Source organism: Mus caroli, chromosome 1 (genome assembly GCF_900094665.2).
Source record: "Mus caroli chromosome 1, CAROLI_EIJ_v1.1, whole genome shotgun sequence".
In the NCBI taxonomy this organism is placed as follows: Eukaryota; Metazoa; Chordata; class Mammalia; order Rodentia; family Muridae; genus Mus; species Mus caroli.
The window spans coordinates 127804021-127823705 of record NC_034570.1 but is presented as its reverse complement, the minus strand read 5'-3'; the positions used below and the strand labels follow the sequence as shown (position 1 = coordinate 127823705).

The following is a 19685-nucleotide window of genomic DNA, read 5'->3' as shown; positions in this document are numbered from 1 at the left end:
CTCCCTGATCAATGTTCTCCTGCTCTGACAAGGAATCAAAGGAAGATGGCCCACAGCTTTCTGTACCTCAGAGAGTAGCCGAGCAGTTTCCCCCAGAGGGTTTGAAAATATCCCTCCGCCTCACACAGGATGCCCTAAGTCCCTTGTTCATCACCACTTCTCCCCCAAGTCAGGTGAAGCCACCTTTCCACTTATGCCAGAAGCTGGATCTGGTCAATGTTAGCATCGAGAGCACATTCTCCCTGCCTCTCATCATGCCCAGTCTAGACCGAAAGGAGAGCGCTAGTCTCTACCTCCAGGTAACCCCCATGTGTCTTGCTGCAGATCTCTATGGGAATGAGTTTGTCTTGGGGACTACCTCCTGTTGGCTTGGCTTCCTGGCCTTCCTCCTGCTCTGGCTCCTCCTTCAGGAGCCCAAGTCCCCCTGTCCTCCATTCAGCTTACTGTCTGTCATTCTGGGTTTCCCAGGGAATGGTTACACCCATACCTTTTCTCTCTGAAACTCACATGCCATCTATAATCTTAGATAGTCTACCAACAAAATCCAGAGACTATAGGGAATAATTGTCAAAAGGACTGCCAAATTTTCCCAAGGATATTTGGTTTTGAAAATGGGGTTGAGAAGGGCTGGAGAGATGGCTCGGCAGTTAAGAGCACTGACTGTTCTTCCAGAGGTCCTGAATTCAATTCCCAGCAACCACATGGTGGCTTACAACCACCTGTAATGGGATCCGATGACCTCTTCTGGTGTGTCTGAAGACAGTGACTCACATACATAAAATAAATAAACAAATGTTTTAAAAATAAGTAAAAGTTTAAAAACAATTGTGGCTGGGTGTATAGCTCGGTGGTAAAGCATTTGCTTAGCACCCAAGAGCCATCGGTTCCCAGAATTGTAAAAATAAAACACGGAGGTCTCTGTAAACTGGTAGGACAACTCTCTAATGCTGAGAATCCTGTGGAGGGGGTGAAGAGAGTGTTGTCAGGAAGCTAAGCAAGCATGTGGCACCCTCCATGTCTCCTCCCTTCCAGACGATTCAGGCCTTGGATGATATGCTCCAAGCTCTTGTGATGGAAGACATGAGCCCCAATATGGTTATACTGCAAAGCTTTGTAGAGGTAGGTGGCTGCAGAAACCAGAATCCCACACTGTTTCCTGTACGCTATGCTAGGTAGGCAGGAAAGGTCCATGACAAGAGTTGGTGAGGATGCAGTCCCGTGTCTCCCCCAACGTGTTCTTAGGATGTTTGGGAACCACAGTCATCAGGACCCTTTGCCATCTAGAATTGGGTATGCTGCAGTGTTAGCAGTGATCATATTTATGCCCAGGTTACACTCAAACCTTTGTAGTGTACTGTCGCATGGTGTCACTGCTCTGAGATCAGATCAATGTTCATTCCGTAGGCCACTCCTCTATTTCTTAAATAGAGGAGACTCAAAAAGTGCATTACAAAGCACTTTTTTTCTTTAAAATATTCTTAGTTTTGACTAATTTTTACTTCCTGAGAACAAGTTTGAATTAGGAATATAGCTTAGAGTCCCTTGAAAATAACATTCATAGGAGGATCAACAATATGAACCAACCAGTATCCCCCAGAACTGTGTCTCTAGTTGCATATATAGCAGAGGATGGCCTAATCGGCCATCAATGAGAGGAGAGGCCCTTGGTCTTGTGAAGATCATATGCCCAGGACAGGGGAATGTCAGGGCCAGGAAGCGGGAGTGGGTGGGTTGGGGAGCAGGGCGGGCTGGGGGAGGGTATTGGGGACTTTTGCGATAGCATTTGAAATGTAAATGAAGAAAATATCTGATAAAAATTTTAAAAAATTCAAAAAGAGAGAAAATAGCATTCATGAGCAAAATGGTTATTGCCTGAGGTACAATATTTTGCATAAGATTCCATATGACTACAAATAAAGAGATAAGAGTGTCCAGGTATTTTGCAACTAGAGGAGACATTTATTCCTCTGCAAGAAAGTGACACAGCGCTTGGGGAAGTACTGGTGTGTTTGTTGAGAGACGTTTCCATGCTTTATAGACACCTCATTGTGAGTGCAACAACAACCCCCCTGTTATCTTCTGAGTTTGTGGGGGAAGGGAGGCACTGAGCTCAGAGTCCTGGTCAGGGTGAAGTCCTCAGGATTCATTACTAGGCTTCTGGTTCTCCAAGGATGAATCCAGGCGTAGTGTCTATAAACACAACACTGAAATGCAGAAGCAGGAGGACTGCAACGAGTTTGAGGCCAATCTGGACTAGATTGGGAGACTTTGTTTGTTTGTTTGTTTGTTTGTTTTGTTTTTCAAGACAGAGTTTCTCTGTGTAGCCCTGGCTGTCCTGGAACTCACTTTGTAGACCAGGCTTGGCCTTGAACTCAGAAATCCACCTGCCTCTGCCTTCCAAGTTCTGGGATTAAAGGAATGTGCCACCACTGCCCGGCAGGGAGACTTTGTCTTAAACATATATACTTAAATATAAAATATGTACATACACACACGCATACATATAGTCTCTCAACATATAATATATATGTACAACAGAAAATAAAATAGCACCATACAAAAGTTTTCAACCAGATTTGGAGCTGGCTCAGAGGTTAAGAACATCAGCTGCTTCTCCAGAGGACCTCAGTTCAGTTCCTAGCTCCCACATGGCAGCTCACCACTGTCTGTAACTCCAGTACCAGGGGATCCATGGCACCAGGCAGGCATTGGTACATGCAGGCAAGATATTCATACATAAAATAAATGAACCTTTTTTTTTAAAAAAGTTTTCAACCTTTCATAGAAAATGGGTTGGTTTTATTTTTTATTATTTATTTCAAAACAGTTGTCTGCATCCTATTTCTCTCCTTTTAATTGGAAACAGTTTCTTTTCTCATACGATATATCCTGATTATAGTTTTCCCTCCCTCTCCTCCTCTCAGTTCCTTCCCATCTCCTCTCCCCTCCAGATCCACACTCCTTCTGTGTCTCCTTAGATGAGAACAGGTTTCTAAGAGATAACACCCAAACCTGACAAAATAAAATATAATAAGATGAAGCAAAAGCTTTCATATCCAAGTTGGGCACGGCAACCCAACGTTCGAGTTCCAAGAATAGGTCAGAGAGTCAGAGACCCACTTGTTCACATATTCAGGAGTCCTGAAAATACTACCCTAATAGCTTATACTATATAATCAGCAGAGCTCACACGTACCTTGCTTAGTTGATTTAAATGGTCTTGTTCTTCTGGTGTCCTCCACCCCCTCTGGCTCTTACAGTCTTTCTGCCCCCTCTTCTGTGGGATTTCCTGATCTATGAGGGGAAGGATTTGATGAAGACATCCCATCTAGACTCTCTCTTTCTCTCCCTCTGCATAATACCTGGCTGTGTTTTCGAATCTGTTCCTATCTGTTACAGAGGAAGCCTCTCTGATGATGATTGGATAAGGCACTGACCTATGAGTATAGCAGGATATCATTAGGAATCTTTTTATTAATTTGTTTTGTTTTGCTGTTGTGTTTAGACCAATTGTGTGTGGTTTTATCCTAGGTCTTTGAGATATCTGGTCTTTGGTCCTTGGTTACCCAGTTTCCAGTTTCTGGCATGGGTTCTTTCTCATGGAGTGGGCCTTAAGGCAAATCAAACATTGACCGGCTACTACAACACATTCTGTGTTACCATGGCCCTAACCTAATTTTCAGGCAAGACAGATTGTAGGTCAAAGGTTTTGTGGCTAGGTTGGTGTCCATGTTTCTCTTTCAGTTGCCTGCAGAGTACCTTCCCACACCAAAGAGGGAGAACATAGGGAGAAGGCTCCATGTAGGCACAAGCTCAGCTTCTCCGTGTTCCAGGAGTTATATGGATGCAGTCCTCAGCACCAGGAACCTATCATCAGCTTGTGGAGAGCTACCCTTCTTGTCTAAGCATCAGCCTGATGCTTAGTTATTTTGAGATTTCAGTGAGACCCTGTTGGCCAACAACTCAATTGAATGCAATTCAGACCCACCACTGGAAACCTTTCCTGGATACAAAAGGTGGCTGGTTGAGACTATATCCCCATTACTAGGAGTCCTCACTGGATCGCCTTTGAGATTCCAGGAATTTTTTACTGTACTAGATTTCCATCCCACCCCACAGATTCCAGCAGTCTCTCTCCACACCCTCTCCCTCCATCCCATCTTCCCACCTGATTCTTCCTTCTCCGGTCCTCACTTGCTCCTAGTCCACCCATAAAATCTATTCTAGCTGTGTGGTGGTAGTTCACACCTTTAACCCCAGTACTGGGGAGACAGAGGCAGGCAGATCTCTGAGTTTGATGCTGACCTGTCTACCAAGCAAATTCCAGGACAGCTAAGACTACAGAAAGAAATCCTGTCTAGAAGAAAAGTCTATTCTATTTCCCCTTCCTAGGAATCTTTTAGTCCCATCCCACAGATCCCTCCTCTTTACCTTACCTCTGTGGGTCTATGGATTGCGGCATGGTTATCGTTTAGTTAACAGATAATACCTACTTATAAGTGAATTCATACCATATTTGTCTTTTTGAGTTTGGTTTACCTCATTGAGGATGATTTTTTTTCTACTTCCATCTATTTGCCTGTGAATTTCATGATGTCATTTTTGTTGACAGCTGAGCAATACTCCATTGTGTAAATGTACCACATTTTGTATATCCATTCTCTGGTTGAGGGACATCTAGGTTGTTTCCAGTTTCTGGCTATTATGAATAAAGCTGCATCGAACATAGCTGAGCAAGTGTTCTCATAATAAGATGAAGCATCTTTTGGGTATATGCCCAAGAGCAGTATAGCTGGATCTTGAGGGAGATAACTCCAATTTTCTGAGGAACTGACACAATGATTTCCATAGTGACTGTACAAGTTTGCACTTCCATCAGCAATGGAGGAGAGTCCCCTTGCTCCACATCCTCACCAGCATGAGCTGTCACTTCTGTTATCAATCTTATCCATTTTGATAGGTATAAGATCTCAAAGTAATTTTGATTTGCATTTCCCTGATGGCTAAGGATGTTAAATATTTCTTTTAAGTGTTTCTCATCCACTTTGAGATTGTACCATTGAGAATTCCATCTAGATCTGTACTCTCCTTTTTTAAAAAAAATATTTGTTTATTTTATGTATATGAGTACACTGCAGCTGTCTTCAGAAACACCAGAAAAGGGTCCATTACAGATGGTTGTGAACCATCATATGGTTGCTGGGAATTGAGCTCAGGACCTCTGAAAGAGCAGTCAGTGCTCTTAACTGCTGAGCCATCTCTCCAGCCCTGAACTGTATTTTTAATTGGATTATTTGTGGGGTTTTTTTGTTTTTGTTTTTTGATATCTAGTTTCTTGAGCTCGCTATATATTTTGGATATTAGTCCTCTATCAGATGTAGAGTTGGTAAAAACCTTTTTCCATCCTGTCAGCTGCCACTTTGTCTGACTGACAGTGTCCTTTGTGTTATACAAGCTTTTTGGTTTCATGAGGTCCTATTTTTTAGTTGTTGATCTTAGTGCCTGAGCTATTGGTGTTCTGTTCAGGAGACTGTCTTCTCTCCCATGTGTTCAAGGCTTTTCCCCACACTCTCTCCTATTAGGTTTGGTGTATGTAGTTTTATATTGCCAGCTTTGATCCACTTGGACTTGAGTTTTTGCGGGGAGGTAGAAATGATGTATTTGCATTCTTCTATATGTGGACATCCAGTTTAGTCAGTACCATTTGTTGAAAATGCTGTCTTGTTTTTCTAGTGTGTGTTTCAGGGGTCTTCATAAAAAAAGTCCATAGGTGTGTGTGTCTTCAATTTGATGCAATTGAACAACAGACCTGTTTTTATGTCAATACCATGCTGTTTTTATTACTATAGCTCTGTAGTACAATTGAAATCAGGAGCAGTGATACCTCCAGCAGTTCTTTTATTGTACAGGATTGTTTTAACCACCCTGTTTTCTCTTTCTTCCATACAAAGTTAAGAATTGTCCTTTCAAGGTCTGTAAAGATTTGTGTTATGATCTTGGTGGGGATTGGGTTGACAGTTGCTTTTGGTAGGATGACCAGAAAACAGGTTATTTTATATGCAACAAAATTTGGATTATATTTGCTACTTTGTTTAAAAAAATTTTTTTCCTATAAAACTATAGTGACATAATTTATTTTAATTTGACTTTGAACAGTAGAATAATAGTAAAGATATTTAGGGTAAACTCTACATAAAAACAATATATAAAGAGTTTAAATGATGTTCCACTATATAGAGGGATAATACCTCTACTAGACACCATAGGCTTTCAAGCTCCCACTAGCTGGTGGGAGCTACCTTCCTTCAAGCAGTAGGTCAAGGGGACTGTCATAGACCCCTCTCACAATACAGGTTACCCAGCAGAACTTGATGAAAAGATATTAAAGATACTGCATACTTGAGTCACTGCACATGAAGAAATAAAACTCAGGCTTGTCTTGAACTCACAGCCGTCCTCCTACCTCTCTCTGTCTACTGAATGCTAGGGTTATAGGTGTGAGCTGCCCAGACCAGACCAGCTTAATTCTAGATTTTAAGTATACATCTGTGACTTGTTAGAGTTTGTATTTGATACCAGGTATGGGTGGTCTCTCTNTCTCTCTCTCTCTCTCTCTCTCTCTCTCTCTCTCTCTCTCTCTCTCTCCCCTCCCACACCACCCCTCTGCATTTCCTGTGTGAAAAGACTCAAAAGGGAACAGATTGAATGAATTAGGACTTCCCTTCCAAGTTCGCTGTAGCTTCCTCCTGTTGTTCCTTCTGATTGTCCAGCTAGGAAGGGAGCGCTGTTCCGCCGCCATGTTGATGAGCCTCTCTGTCCCTTCTGCAGATCATCTTACCCTGGTTAATGATGTCAGACAAAATGTACGAGCAGATCCGAGCCCTGGGCACTATCTCCCGATTGCTGAGGTTCATTTGTAATTTCTCTGAACTGTCAGTGAGTATTTGTTGATTGTCGCAAGACTGACCCAGCATGCCTTGCTTCTCTGGACAGAGACACTGCCTGAGCCAGGGTTCTGCAGGGGCAACTGGGGGGCGTGTAATCAGAGTGTGTGCCACTTTACTGCATCAGGGTTTATTTCTGTCCCTGACAATCAAGAAGCTCAATTTGTTCTTGGGTTTGTCCTGGGCCTAATAAGCTTTGATGAGCCTACTTGAAGTCCTTGGCCTATACAGCTAGATAGAGACCCAGTGCCCTTGGAGTAACGTGTTTCAGGGCTCTCTGTCTGTCCTTTCCCTTGCAGGTTGGCTAGGGAAACTTTTCTTGGCCAGGATATTGTAGGGTAGAAGAGATGGGATACATAGATACAGTGGTGGAAGGAAGAAGTTTGGGGTGGGGACCACAGCAGGGAGAGGTTCCCTCAGGATGAGGAGAGGCGATTATTTCTGCTTCCTGTCAGAACATGGCATCGTTCTCCATAACTGGGAAACTGGTGGGCACCTTCAGCATCCTCTGCCTGAATCCCAGCCAAGACATCTCTACAGGCGCATTAGAGGCACTGAACTACCTGTTCATCATCCTCGTGCTTCAGAGAAGTAAGTGAACTGCACTCTGGGGCCACTTGCAGCTGGATGCACGGAATCGGTGAATAGAGGCATTGTTTCAGACTTACCGCAAAAGGCCGCTCCCTCTAGCAGGGGCATCTGAGAGAGGCATGATATACCATGATGCAGAGAGACCAGGAGATCAATTGACGAAACCAACAACCTTTCCTTGGATAAATGCCAGCCCCATATCTGATACTGTGTCCGTTTCAATGACATCCTTAGGAGGGCAGCTAAGTTTACAGTCACTTGTGGGATCCACCTGGGTTCTCAGTATTTCCCAGCTGCCCCATCCCAACCATATGAACAGTACCAGGAGAGTAAGCAGTTTTTCTTGCAGAACAAATGTGGGGGCTTTACCTCTCCAATCTAACCCTTCTGTTTCAAATAGTCATGCTCACAGAGGTACCAAGGCATTTGCAAACTCCCCCAAAAGCAATTTCAGAGACCCTGGCTTCTTATGATTCAGTGGAGGGACAGTGTGGGGTGGGGTTCACACATTTGGAACAGGGGCCAGCTTGACTCCTAATCCACATCCTCCCCCTCACCTCCCTAGAGTGCTAGAGAAGTCCCTCTGTTCTTTTGGGCCAATGCCTTTTCATCTATTTGTCTCCATGGCCCTCAGAAGCTTGGAGGAGAGATGGGAGCATGGGTTCATTTTTCACTGTTAAGGCCCAGCCCCTTAACTTGCTGTTTTTGGATTGGAGGTATCAGACCGAAGACGGAGGCCATCCTGAAGAACTTGCAGAAGCAATTCCGTGGAAACTTGACGGCCAACATGCAGAGTCTCACACTGGTAACCCAGATACCCACATGCATGGGATGTCCAGAGGTAGTGGTGGTGGGAGCTAGCAGGGGAGAAAGGAGGCTGGAGAGTAGATTATAGAAGTAATGATCCCTACAAATAGGAGCGCTTTCAAAGTCCAAGTTCTCAGAGACAGGTGGCTAAAAGTGTGAGGCATATCCTCTCCTAGTGACACTTGAGTCCTGTGAACTTTGAGGTCACCAAGAGGGTTTTAGAAAGAAGTGCTGATGTCCCTAAGTTCAGTCAACCCAGGTCACCCCAGCCAGATACATAGAAAACACCCTCTGCTCCTTCTTCTCGTCCTCTTCACATCCAACTCCACACCACACCCGTCTGTCTCTTCCTCCCGTTTGGCTCTTCAATCTGTCCACCCTGCTGCAGCCCCACATCAGTTACTGTAATTGAGTCCCCATCACCTCTTGCCTGGTTACTACAGCAGCCTCTTACTAAGTGTTCCATTTCCAGCCACTTCTCTGTCATCAGGAAAAATGTTTCTAAAATACAAACCTCTCCGAGTTTCCTTCAGGCCGAGTGCAAACTGTTCTCCTTACTCTGCAGGCTGAACCTCCTCTGTGGGTCCAGAGAGGCCATTGTGGTCTGGTTCCTCCCTTACCTGTCCTGCCTTGTCCTCCCTCAGTCTCCTCTTCCTGCTTTCCCCAGTCTTCCTCGTAGGATGCTCTAGTCACACTGAGGTCCTGTGCACCCTTGCCTTCACATAGTCTACCTCATTGCTGTACCTTGCTCCCCAGTCTCCTCAGGACTGGACTCAGTCTTTCTAGCTAATCTCAGTGCCCTGCCACGGCCACTATTAGCTTTTCCCTCCACACTATTTGGGATGATGGTGAGTACCCAGAGGGCAAAGTCATCGAGCATCTTGTTCACACTCCTCCCTAGATACCAACGGTGAAGCCACACACAACATTGGTACCAATGTTGGTTGATTGCAGTGAGCTTCACATTCGCAGAGTCCTGTGTTGGGCATGTCTGCCTTTCTGCTTGCTTTGGAATACTGTAAAGTCACTAGGCATAGAGCCTGCTTCCAAGGGGCTCACCTAACTGCATTTCATGTTTAGAAAGAAAAGGCCTTTGCCAGCCTCTTCTGTGTCCCGCTGTCTGGACTATCGCTCCTCTTGGGGACATCAGAGTAGGTGGCACTCTGGAGGTGACTTTACGCCATAAATGCTTCCCTGGCTGTCTGCTAGCTGAACCCTGCCTGCTGGGTCTCTGCGGGCAGATGCCAGATGCTTTGGGGGGCAGTCCTCACGTGGGAAGCTGGAATGGAGAGCTCCTCTCTTCTCTCAGTTCTTCAGGAAATACCTGACCCCTGTGGAGAGAGCCAATGTGATTTTGGTGGCCCTGGAGTCCATGATCAACGGCAGCCCGAACGATATCTCTGCAGCCTCCAAGATGTTAAAGATGGTCCTGAGGCACTCTGCTACAGAAGTTGCCAAGGTAGGTTTTTAGGGGGGCTCCCTGCTTCGATGTCTTTCTGTTTTGTCTTGGGGGAATCTGGATTTATGTCTTAGCAACGTGAGCTTGAGGAAACTCAAATCCCTTAACTCCAAAGAGAAAAGCTGACTTTGGTGAGCTGTTTTCAGAATAGTGCAAAAGCTATTTCTGTGGAGAAGAATGAAGTAGTGATGTCCAGGCCTCTGTCTCCACTAGGATGGAAAGAATTAGGTTGAAGGTAGAGTAGAGGAGTGCTATGGCCTCACAGGACCAGGAGAGACCTCGGTCATTCCTCCTGCTTCCACACACTATGCATGTGTTCTGTGTGTGTAGCTGCTCCTTCATATCGGTGAGAGAATGCCTGGTTGAGGACAAAGGTAGGTATTCGTGACCAACCAAAGGCCTGGCAGATACAATTTTAAGAACGAAGGGGAGCTGGCTGCTGTACACCTTTAATCCCAGCATTCGGGCTTAACTGTTAGGATAAAGGCAGGCAGATCTCTGTGATTTCTATGCCAGTCTGGTCTATAGAGCAAGTTCCAGGACAGCCAGGGCTACACAGAGAAATCCTGTCTCCAAACAAACAAAACAGAACAAAACAAAACAGAAGGGAAGATTTGTTTCGGTTCCCAGTTTCAGAGGTTTTCTGTCTACCCTGACAAGGTACACATGGCAAGGAGACTCTCAGTGCATGGCAGCAGGAGTGTGTGGAAGAGGAGACAGGAACCAGAGCCCAGGCTATCGCCTTCAGAGGCCTGGCCCTAGAGTCACTAGCTAGGTCTCCCTGAGGGTTCCATAGCCTCCCAAAATAATGCTAAGAGCCGAGGAACAAGTGTTGAAGGCATGGACCCATGGGGGACACATGGGTCCACTTCTGACTCATACCTTGACAACATGGAAACATGCAGATACATCTTGACATGATGATGATGGGTGTACTGGCTAGTTTTGTGTCAATTTAACACAGCTGGATTTTTCACAGAGAAAGGAGCTTCAGTTGAGGAAATGCCTCCATGAGATCCAACTGTAAGGCATTTTCTCAATTAGTGATCAAGGGGGAAAGGCCCCTTGTGGGTGGGACCATCTCTGGGCTGGTAGTCTTGGTTCTATAAGAGAGCAGGCTGAGCAAGCCAGTAAAGAACATCCCTCCATGGCCTCTGCATCAGCTCCTGCTTTCTGACCTGTTTGAGTTCCAGTCCTGACTTCCTTGGTGATGAACAGCAGTATGGAAGTGTAAGCTGAATAAACCCTTTCCTCCCCAACTGCTTCTTGGTTATGATGTTTGTGCAGGAATAGAAACCCTGACTAAGACAATGGGGTATGCTTATAAACTCATTGAATATATTGGAAGCTGAGAACACTTCTAGCCTGACTAAGACAATGGGGTATGCTTATAAACTCATTGAATATATTGGAAGCTGAGAACACTTCTAGCCTACCAAACAGGCTGGCTTAGCAGCACACGGTTCTGTCGGCCATCTCCTCTTGTCACATGGCCATCTCTCATTTCCCAAGTCATTCTTCCTTTATTCTTTATGCCATGTTTTCCTCCATGACTGCATTCTGTCTGCCCCTCTGAAAGTCTGGAGCTATGGGTCCATTGGGATCATCTGGCCAGAGCCAAGTGCTGCAGACAGAGGTGGACTTGGTCCTGACACTAGATACTATATTGTTTGCAGCCACACACTTCAGTGGCCTGTGACTCCTGTTCTGCCGGTGTTGCAGTCCAGAAAAAGCCCCCATCCCACTCTTTCAGGTGTCAGAAATCATCAAGTTAATTTACTACCACATAGACAGAGCCACCGAGAAAACTGCCCAGAATACCATAAAGAAGGTCTTCCAATTGCTGGTCCAGTCCCACACAGAGGAGGTTATCCTGACGCTGTTTAAAATAAAGGACCAATCACAAAGGTGAGCTACCCGTCAGCTACATATGTGTCTGCAGATTTGTACACATGTGTGTGGTGGCCAGAGACAGTAATGTGTATCTTCTTCCTTAACCACCCTATTTTTCTCAGACAGGGTTTCTCACTGAAGCTAGGACTCACCAGTGCAGTTTGATGAGTTTGTCACCAGGCTCCCGGGACCTGGCTCTCTGCCTCCCCAGTCCTGGGTTAACAGACGTGAGCTGCTGTATGCAACTTTATGTGGAGGTGCTGGGGCTCCAGATGCGTCTCCCCAGTCCCTAGCTTATTCTTGCCATATATTCAAAGATTGAATATTTTCTTATTTATTCATAGAAGAGTGATCCTAACAGCTGTCTGCTTTACCACAGAAAATCTTGGAAGCATGTAAAATTTAGAAAGAGCAAAGCAAAAACAATGTATTAAATTTTAGCGAATAGCTCCTTATGTTATCATTTGGGTGTAATTTATAATTTGTCTATCTTCTGAAAGCAGGTAGAAAAACTATTTATGGGTCGGAGAAATGGCTCAGTGGTTAAGAGCACTGATTGCTCTTCCAGAGGTCCTGAGTTCAAATCCCAGCAACCACATGATGGCTCACCACCATCTGTAATAGGATCTGATGCCCTCTTCTGGTGTGTCTAAAGACACACAGTGTACTCATATAAGTGAGTGTACTTAAAAAAAAAATCAATGTGGGGACGATGAAAACTGAAAAGATTCCAAAACAGTTCAAAATAGAAGTTCCAAAGCATTTATTTAAAAAAAAGAAAAAGAAAAAGAAAAAAGAAAAACTATTTATATATAATATATGTATACTATATTATATAACACATATGTGTTATTTATAAAATATATATTCTATACAATGTATGTGTTATATTCTATACAATATATATGCATAGTTAAGCCCATACTGTATTACTAATTTGTATATCTTTCCATTTAATGTTTTATTACAGAATTTTCTAAGTTAAAACTCTGTAATAGGCCAAATTTGAATGGCTTCTTGGTCTTATATTGTAAGGCTATACTATATTATAATTTTAATTTTCTTTTTTAAATAAAAAGTTACTATACATGTAGCAAGCTCACTGTTTTAACATACAGTTATATAGATTCTTTAAATGTATGTATAGTCACAAGAATCATCAGCAGCCATGGCGGCAAAAGTCCATGACCACCTCCCCAGTTCCCGTGTGCTTCCTAGGGCCAGCTCCTTGCTGGCCCCTCGGTTGCTGGCAGCCACTTGTCTGTCTTCTATCCCCATCATTTTGCCTTTTCCACAGTGTCCTGTATCTAAAACCATATAATATGTGGATGGCTTAGCAGGTAAAGATACTGTCACCACGTCTGATGACTCAAGTTCAAACTCTGGGTCCCACATGGTATAAGGAAAAGCAGATTCTCACAAGTTGTCTTTAATTTAATTTAGTTTAACTTTGTGTGTATGGGTGTTTTGTTTATATGCATGCCTGGGCACCATGTGCATGCCTGATACTAACAGAGGCCAGAAGAAGGTGTTGGATTCCCTGGAACTGGAGTTACAGATGGTTGTGAACTGCCATGTGAGTGCTAAGAATGGAACCCAGGCATTTTGGGAGAGCAGCCAGTGCTTTTGACTGCTAATCCATTTCTTCAGCAGCACAAATGTCTTTTGACATACACACACACACAATGTCTATATATATCTCTATCTCTCTATCTCTCTATCTTTATATCTCTATATTATCTATCTCTATCTCTATATCTCTATATCTATATCTATGTATCTATTTATATATCTATATATCTATATCTCTATATCTATACATCTCTATATCTATACATCTATACATCTATATATATATCTATATATCTAATTTATATATCTATACATTTATATAATCTACATATCTAAATATCTATATATCATCTATATGTCTATATATCATCTATATATCGACATATCATCTATATAACTAAATATCTATAAACCTATATATCATCTATAAATCTATGTATAGGTGGATTTGTAAAGAGGGCATCAGATCCCCTGGAGCTGGACCATCTATTTATAGATGGTTGTGAAGCTGTCTGATGTGAGTGCTGGGAACCAAGTCTGGGAACTCTTTCTTCTAGAGCAGTATGTACTCCAAACCAATGAGTCATCTTTCCAACCCCAAACAAGATAAAACTTTAAGTATTTCAAATAGTATTAAAGAAAGTTCCTTTGCAGTTGCAGTTTTTTATTAAGAGTGTTTATCACAAATGGAAATTAAATTTAGTTAAATATTTTAATTACATCTACTAAAATGATTGTGTGGTTTTTTTTCTATCTCATCCTATTAATATAGTAAATTGTACCTTTTAGACTAGGACATCATTTGTTTTTCTGTTCTTTTATGTTAACTAATATATCTAAAATAAGTTTCTTTTACATAATACACAGGTACATTTTAGGGGTTTTTGTATGTGTCCATACTGGCTTTTTGTGGTTGTGTGGATTGACCTTAGAGTCTCATGCATGTTGGGCCAAATGGTCTACCACAAAGCTAGATCATGTGCTAGATCTGAAAATCCTTCCCTTTTAATAAATTATAAATTTAAACCATTTACAATTAATGTAATTGGTGGTTTCTTTGGATTTATGCACAGTTTTATCATTGTTTTCTGTCTCTCTGTTTTGTATATCTCGAGCCTGTTTTCTGCAACTTTTTGACTTACTTGAGTTCTTTCTTGTATCCATTTTTCTTTACCTGGACATTTATTAGATCAGATTTTACTTTTAATTTATTCAGTGGTTAAGAGTTTATATGGCCACACTGCAGCCTACTAAGAGCTAATGTCAATAACTTTAGGAAAAGGAAGATCCTACAGTTTCTATTGTCTTCCTTGCTTCATATGATGGCTGTCATCTATGTCACATGTACATATACTGAATAGACTGTCAAAGGTTGTTGTTTTTCTTGTCCACAGTCATGTGTATTTTTAAACTAAGAGGAGAAAATGATCCATTACAGCTACCCAAATATTTACTATTTTTATTATTTTTTATTATTTTTACTTTTTATTATCAAAGTTCTTATTTTCATATAATAAAATTTCTCCTCAGCTAAAGACTTTCATTAAGATTTCACTGAAAAGATTTCACGTCTTTGAGTAACAAAATTTCCCTTAGTTTTTTTTCGCATGAGACTGTTTCCTATTTTACTCTCATTAGAAAATTATTTTCACTGAATAGACTTCTAGGCTGATAGTTCTGCTTCTTTCCCACATCGCTATCTCCCTTTGTCTCGGGATTATTTGAGCCTTCTTCAGTACCTGAGTAACCTGAGAGTGGGAGCTGTGCTGGCTTCCACATAGAACCAGGCCCTCACTTGCTGCCTCTGAAGGATCTTTTCCCAAGTCTTCTGTTTGTCAAGCTGGGCTCTCTTTGTACAGCACAGTTACCAGGGTGATAAAGTGGGGTGGTGGTGGGGAAAGATCTGGCAAACAACAAGGACCATAATACGTGTGTATTATGGTGTACCAGGTGTTAGCCTGTGGTCAGGCAATGGAAGCCTCACAAGGCTTGTGCAAGGCCCTGAGGATTGATCCCTAGCACCACAGACACAAGTTACAAACGCTCACCAGTAGCAGATTTCTTCCTCGCCCTACCTACCAAGCCACTTCTCTTTGCGTTGCAGCTGGACAGCTTCCACCCTGCGGGTCTGTCCGAGTCACCCAGACAGGGATTGGAAAGAGAATAATGAACAAAGACTCACTCATGCCTCCTGACTCATAGGGCATTTCCTATTGCTCCAGGGAGACAGAACTTCACCCAGAGGTTCTGTTGCCAGTGTCTGGTGCACGGTTTTGCTCTGGGGTCATGTGTAGGTCAAAGTTGGGAGATAAAAGAGGGGTTTTTCCTCAATAGGTTAGTTTTCCTTGTTCTGGCTTCAGTCACCAAGCTGCCTGCTTTTATTAATTTTTTAGAACCTAATCCAATTTGAGTTTTATAAATTAGATTGAGCTCATTGATAGCATTACTCAGCTGTCTCCTCACTGACTTCTGTCTGTATCTATGAACCTCTGAGAAAAGGGGAGGAAAGATTTTTGTGTTTTCCATTGTAGTCAGCAAGACTACAATGGGCTTGCTCACTCTTGGTGGACAACAGAAACTTAAATTGCTTATTATTAATTTCTAATAAATGTTCTTATCATGGGAAGGAAGTTTCTACTTTATTCTGCTAATTAAAACAAAACAAAACAAAGAACACAAATCAACTTTAAATTTCATCAAATATCCAATGATACATCTGTACAGATCTTTTTTTAAAACAACTTTTTAAAAAACTATGTATTTATTTATTTATTTTAATGTGTGTACTATCTTCAGAGACACCAGAAGAGGGATTGGATCTCATTACATGGTGTGAGTCACCATGTGGTTGCTGGGAATTGAACTCAGGACCTCTTGAAGAGCAGTCAGTGCTCTTAACCACTGAACCACCTCACCAGTCCCCTATAAAGATCTTAAACAACTTCTGTCTGATAGCTTATTTCTCCACTGGTAAAATGAGCCAGTTCAAGCCAGATTAGCATATATTAAAGGCTGATAAATTTATTGGGCAGCTGCTCTTGGGCAAGTTTACTGGCCTAGGAATTAAGGCCAGAGGAGTCACCATGGGGAGAGGTTGGAGAGAGAGAGAAGAAGAGAAAGAAGAGGAGGAGGAGGAGGAGGAAGAGGAAGAGGAGGAGGAGAAAACAGATCAAAATGTCTGGATTATATAGGGAGGAGCCTCTGGGGCAAAGGCAGCCCAGCCCCTGGACTGGAATGTTCAGGATTGGGGGCGGGGTACTAGGTAGGGACTGAGGGATGCTGGGAGAACCTGGAGGCCAGGTCTGCTTTGATATGTAAAATGTGCACCTCAGTCCCTTCTCCCAGGGTCTTAAACTGAACATGTCTCCAAATGTTAGACATTTTGATCAATTTCTTCTCTTTAACAATTGGGGAACATGATCTTTAACACCCCCCCCTTTTAGATTAAGATTTTTGATGTGTATGAACGGTATGCTCTGCTTATCAATTCTATCATAGGTTGAATGGATATTTGAAATAAAAAATGTTTTCTACTACATGCAAAATTATTATACAAGACTGGTTAAAAATGTGTTCGTAAACCCTCTGTGTCTGAATGTCTTTATATTTATTTGATCTGATACAGTCCTACTGTTGTATTGCTAGGTCTCTTCTAGTTGGTTAGACCTGGGTGTCAGTCCCTTAGATTGTTTTATACATTTTATCATGCAGCTGTCCCACACTTGCTCCCTCGTGTCTTTGCTGTAACTATGGTGCCCCTCCTACATTCTCATGCTGATACCTGGGGGGCTGGAGGAGTCTGGAATCTCTTCTCCCCTCTCCTCCCCTCCCCTCCCCTCTCCTTCTTTACTTCCTTTCTTTTTGAATGGGAGTGGAGGAGAGACTCATGTAGCCCAAGCTGGCCTCAAACTACCTATTTGATTGAAGATGACCATGAACTCCTGATCTTCCTGGCTCCATCTCCCATGTGCTGGCATTACACTGCACCAAATTCATGTAGTGATGGGATTGAACCAGGGACCATGCATACTATGCAATCATGCAACTGACTGAGCTGTATCTCCAGCCCCAGATGCAGTGTTGGTGGAACTAAGGAGTGTTTGACATGGTCATGGGCTTGACCTGATGCATTCAAGGGAACTCAACAAGCTTTGGTCTTAGATGTTATCAGGCCCATGCGCTAAGGGAACATTTTCCTATTTGCCCATATGCAATGTAATGGAACAGTGGAGCCTGAGGGCAATGGGATAGTGAAAAGAACTAAAGGAAAAGTGACAGGAATTGAAGAGGGGACACAGGGAAGGATGATAGCAGGAACCCAGGATGGGCCTGAAGAAGTAAAGAGCCTTCAAGAAAGCACTGTAGAACAGCAGAAAATGGGTCGCCTATAACTGTTGGTGGTTTCTGACTCTGCAGAGAGACACATAAATCCTGGGAAATCCTGGCTTCCTTTCCAAAAAGCTACCAAGAGATCATGGAGTATCTACTGCAGAAGATAATTTCACCCCAGGCACCTCAGGACCAGGAGGCTGATCATGAAACAGAGCTCTCAACACTGATTGTATGGCGGGGCTGGGAGCTGGGAAGGAACTGCACCGGGATTTCTGATGGGCTAGCCTGGGGTCTATGGACCAGTAGTACCACTTAGGGACCCATGTTTAGTTGGACACTCTAATAGCAGAGTCTCCAGGCTGGGAGAGAAAGGGGGTTTGTAGCCAATTGACTTGCTTAGAACAGAAGAACCAGATTTTGGTGCTGGAGGTGGGGGTACAGTGTTGTAAGGCAAACACCCCAGGCCTGCCTGGATGCTGAAGAGCCCTGAGAGGCGAAAGTGGACCTATAGTTACAAGAGCACATAACAGTGTTCTAGAGGCAGTCTGTCTTGTGCTTGGTCTTCCCTTGCTGGCAATATCGGTGACTTCCCTGGACAGGCGATAGGGACTATGACAGGAACTATGAGTGACGGTAAAAGTGGCCTGCTCTTCACTCCAGGCCACCAGGGCCATCCACGAGCTGCTGCTGGTACCGAGCCAGCAGTTCGAGGTGCAGACCTTCTTCGCCTCCCTGTTTGTGGCACTGCTTTTCCAAATCTCTTCCCTGGTGACTAAAGGGAGCACCGTGGCCCAGGATGGGCTGCCTGAAACTGAATCTGTGGACACCATGAGGTACCTTGGGCCTTTGGGCCAGTGTGCTAAGGGTTATGCTCTGCACACAGTGCCTTGGCACCCTCACTAACTTGGTCTTTTACATCCTCCACACTTATGACACACACATCGACTCAATAAGCCTTCCCAGACTTCCTTGAAAAGACTTTAAAGTGGCTGCCCTAGTGGGTGAATGCGTTTTGTTTTTTTGTTTTTGTTTTTGTTTTGTACTAAAGCAAAATCAAAGCAAAATTCGTGGGCCACAACCTAGATTCCATTCCTCCAGTCTCTGCAGGCTTCCTGTGCTGCCTCAGAGACCCTCATAACCCTTGTCCGATTCAACTGTGAAATGTTCTTGGTCTGGAAGCGTTCCATGGCCAAGTTCACTAGTCACAGGATGGGTGGGAGTCATGTGGGTTAGGAGAGTATGGCTGGCAGTAGCTCCCTGACTCCTGCTGTGTCCCCAGTTCTTCTGTAGAGGCATTGAAGACCTTAATGCGCAGCTCTGGGTACGTAGACCACATGTCTTATATTCAGACACTTGGTGGCTGGGAACTGCTTGTCAGCCCTGAAAGCCATTATGAAGGAGTCACTCTGCTAGCCAGGTGAGCTGTGTCCTGTCCCTGGGTGGAGAACCTTCTGTGCTTTGGCCCTCTTCTGTGGCCTCCACCTTACTCTGAGCACTCTGTTGTTATCTCAGATCTCTGGTCGTCAAGAACTGCTGGCACAATCGCCCTGTCTTCAGCAGCTTCATTAAGACCCTCCAGAGCCCAAGCTGTACCAATTACTTCACAGCCCTGGTGTTCCTGACAGAGGTGACTGGTGAAGGGTGGGCAGAGGGCAGTGGGGACATCTTCCAGGGAAGCAACTGTGCTCAGGGAACTCCTCTAGAAGGCTCCCAGGGAGAGAAGTGGCCTGGTCTACCTCTGCCCATGGACAGGCTGGGAACAGGGGTAAGAATTCTTGATGAGGTTTCTTTGAGTCACAAGCCTCCCTCTGCCTCAATCCCAAGGCTTTGTCTCTGACCCCAAATTTCTCTCTTGCTGTTACTTCAGCTTTGACAAGCTGAAGTCACTCTATAGTTCAGTCACTGGACAGGGGGAAAATGTGTAGAGAATTCAGAAATGTATATACATTGTATAAAACCATTAATCTTTTCAGTGGTTAAAAGGAACCTCTCAAGCCGGGCGTGGTGGCGCACGCCTTTAATCCCAGCACTCGGGAGGCAGAGGCAGGCGGATTTCTGAGTTCGAGGCCAGCCTGGTCTACAAAGTG

The 19685-nt window shown here is 43.7% G+C and overlaps 1 protein-coding gene across 1 annotated transcript in view; it reads left to right on the top strand.

Annotated features, from left to right (window-relative positions):
• LOC110301141 (maestro heat-like repeat-containing protein family member 7) overlaps positions 1 to 19685 on the top strand; it is a 36454-nt gene that overhangs the window by 4748 nt on the left and 12021 nt on the right. Inside the window, exons 6-16 of the mRNA XM_021171409.2 lie at positions 170 to 299; positions 1033 to 1119; positions 6829 to 6936; positions 7400 to 7535; positions 8252 to 8340; positions 9652 to 9801; positions 11555 to 11709; positions 17683 to 17827; positions 18259 to 18431; positions 18878 to 19015; positions 19111 to 19225. Of these exons, the coding sequence (XP_021027068.1) occupies positions 170 to 299; positions 1033 to 1119; positions 6829 to 6936; positions 7400 to 7535; positions 8252 to 8340; positions 9652 to 9801; positions 11555 to 11709; positions 17683 to 17827; positions 18259 to 18431; positions 18878 to 19015; positions 19111 to 19225 (1426 nt within the window). The remainder of the gene's footprint in view (positions 1 to 169; positions 300 to 1032; positions 1120 to 6828; positions 6937 to 7399; positions 7536 to 8251; positions 8341 to 9651; positions 9802 to 11554; positions 11710 to 17682; positions 17828 to 18258; positions 18432 to 18877; positions 19016 to 19110; positions 19226 to 19685) is intronic.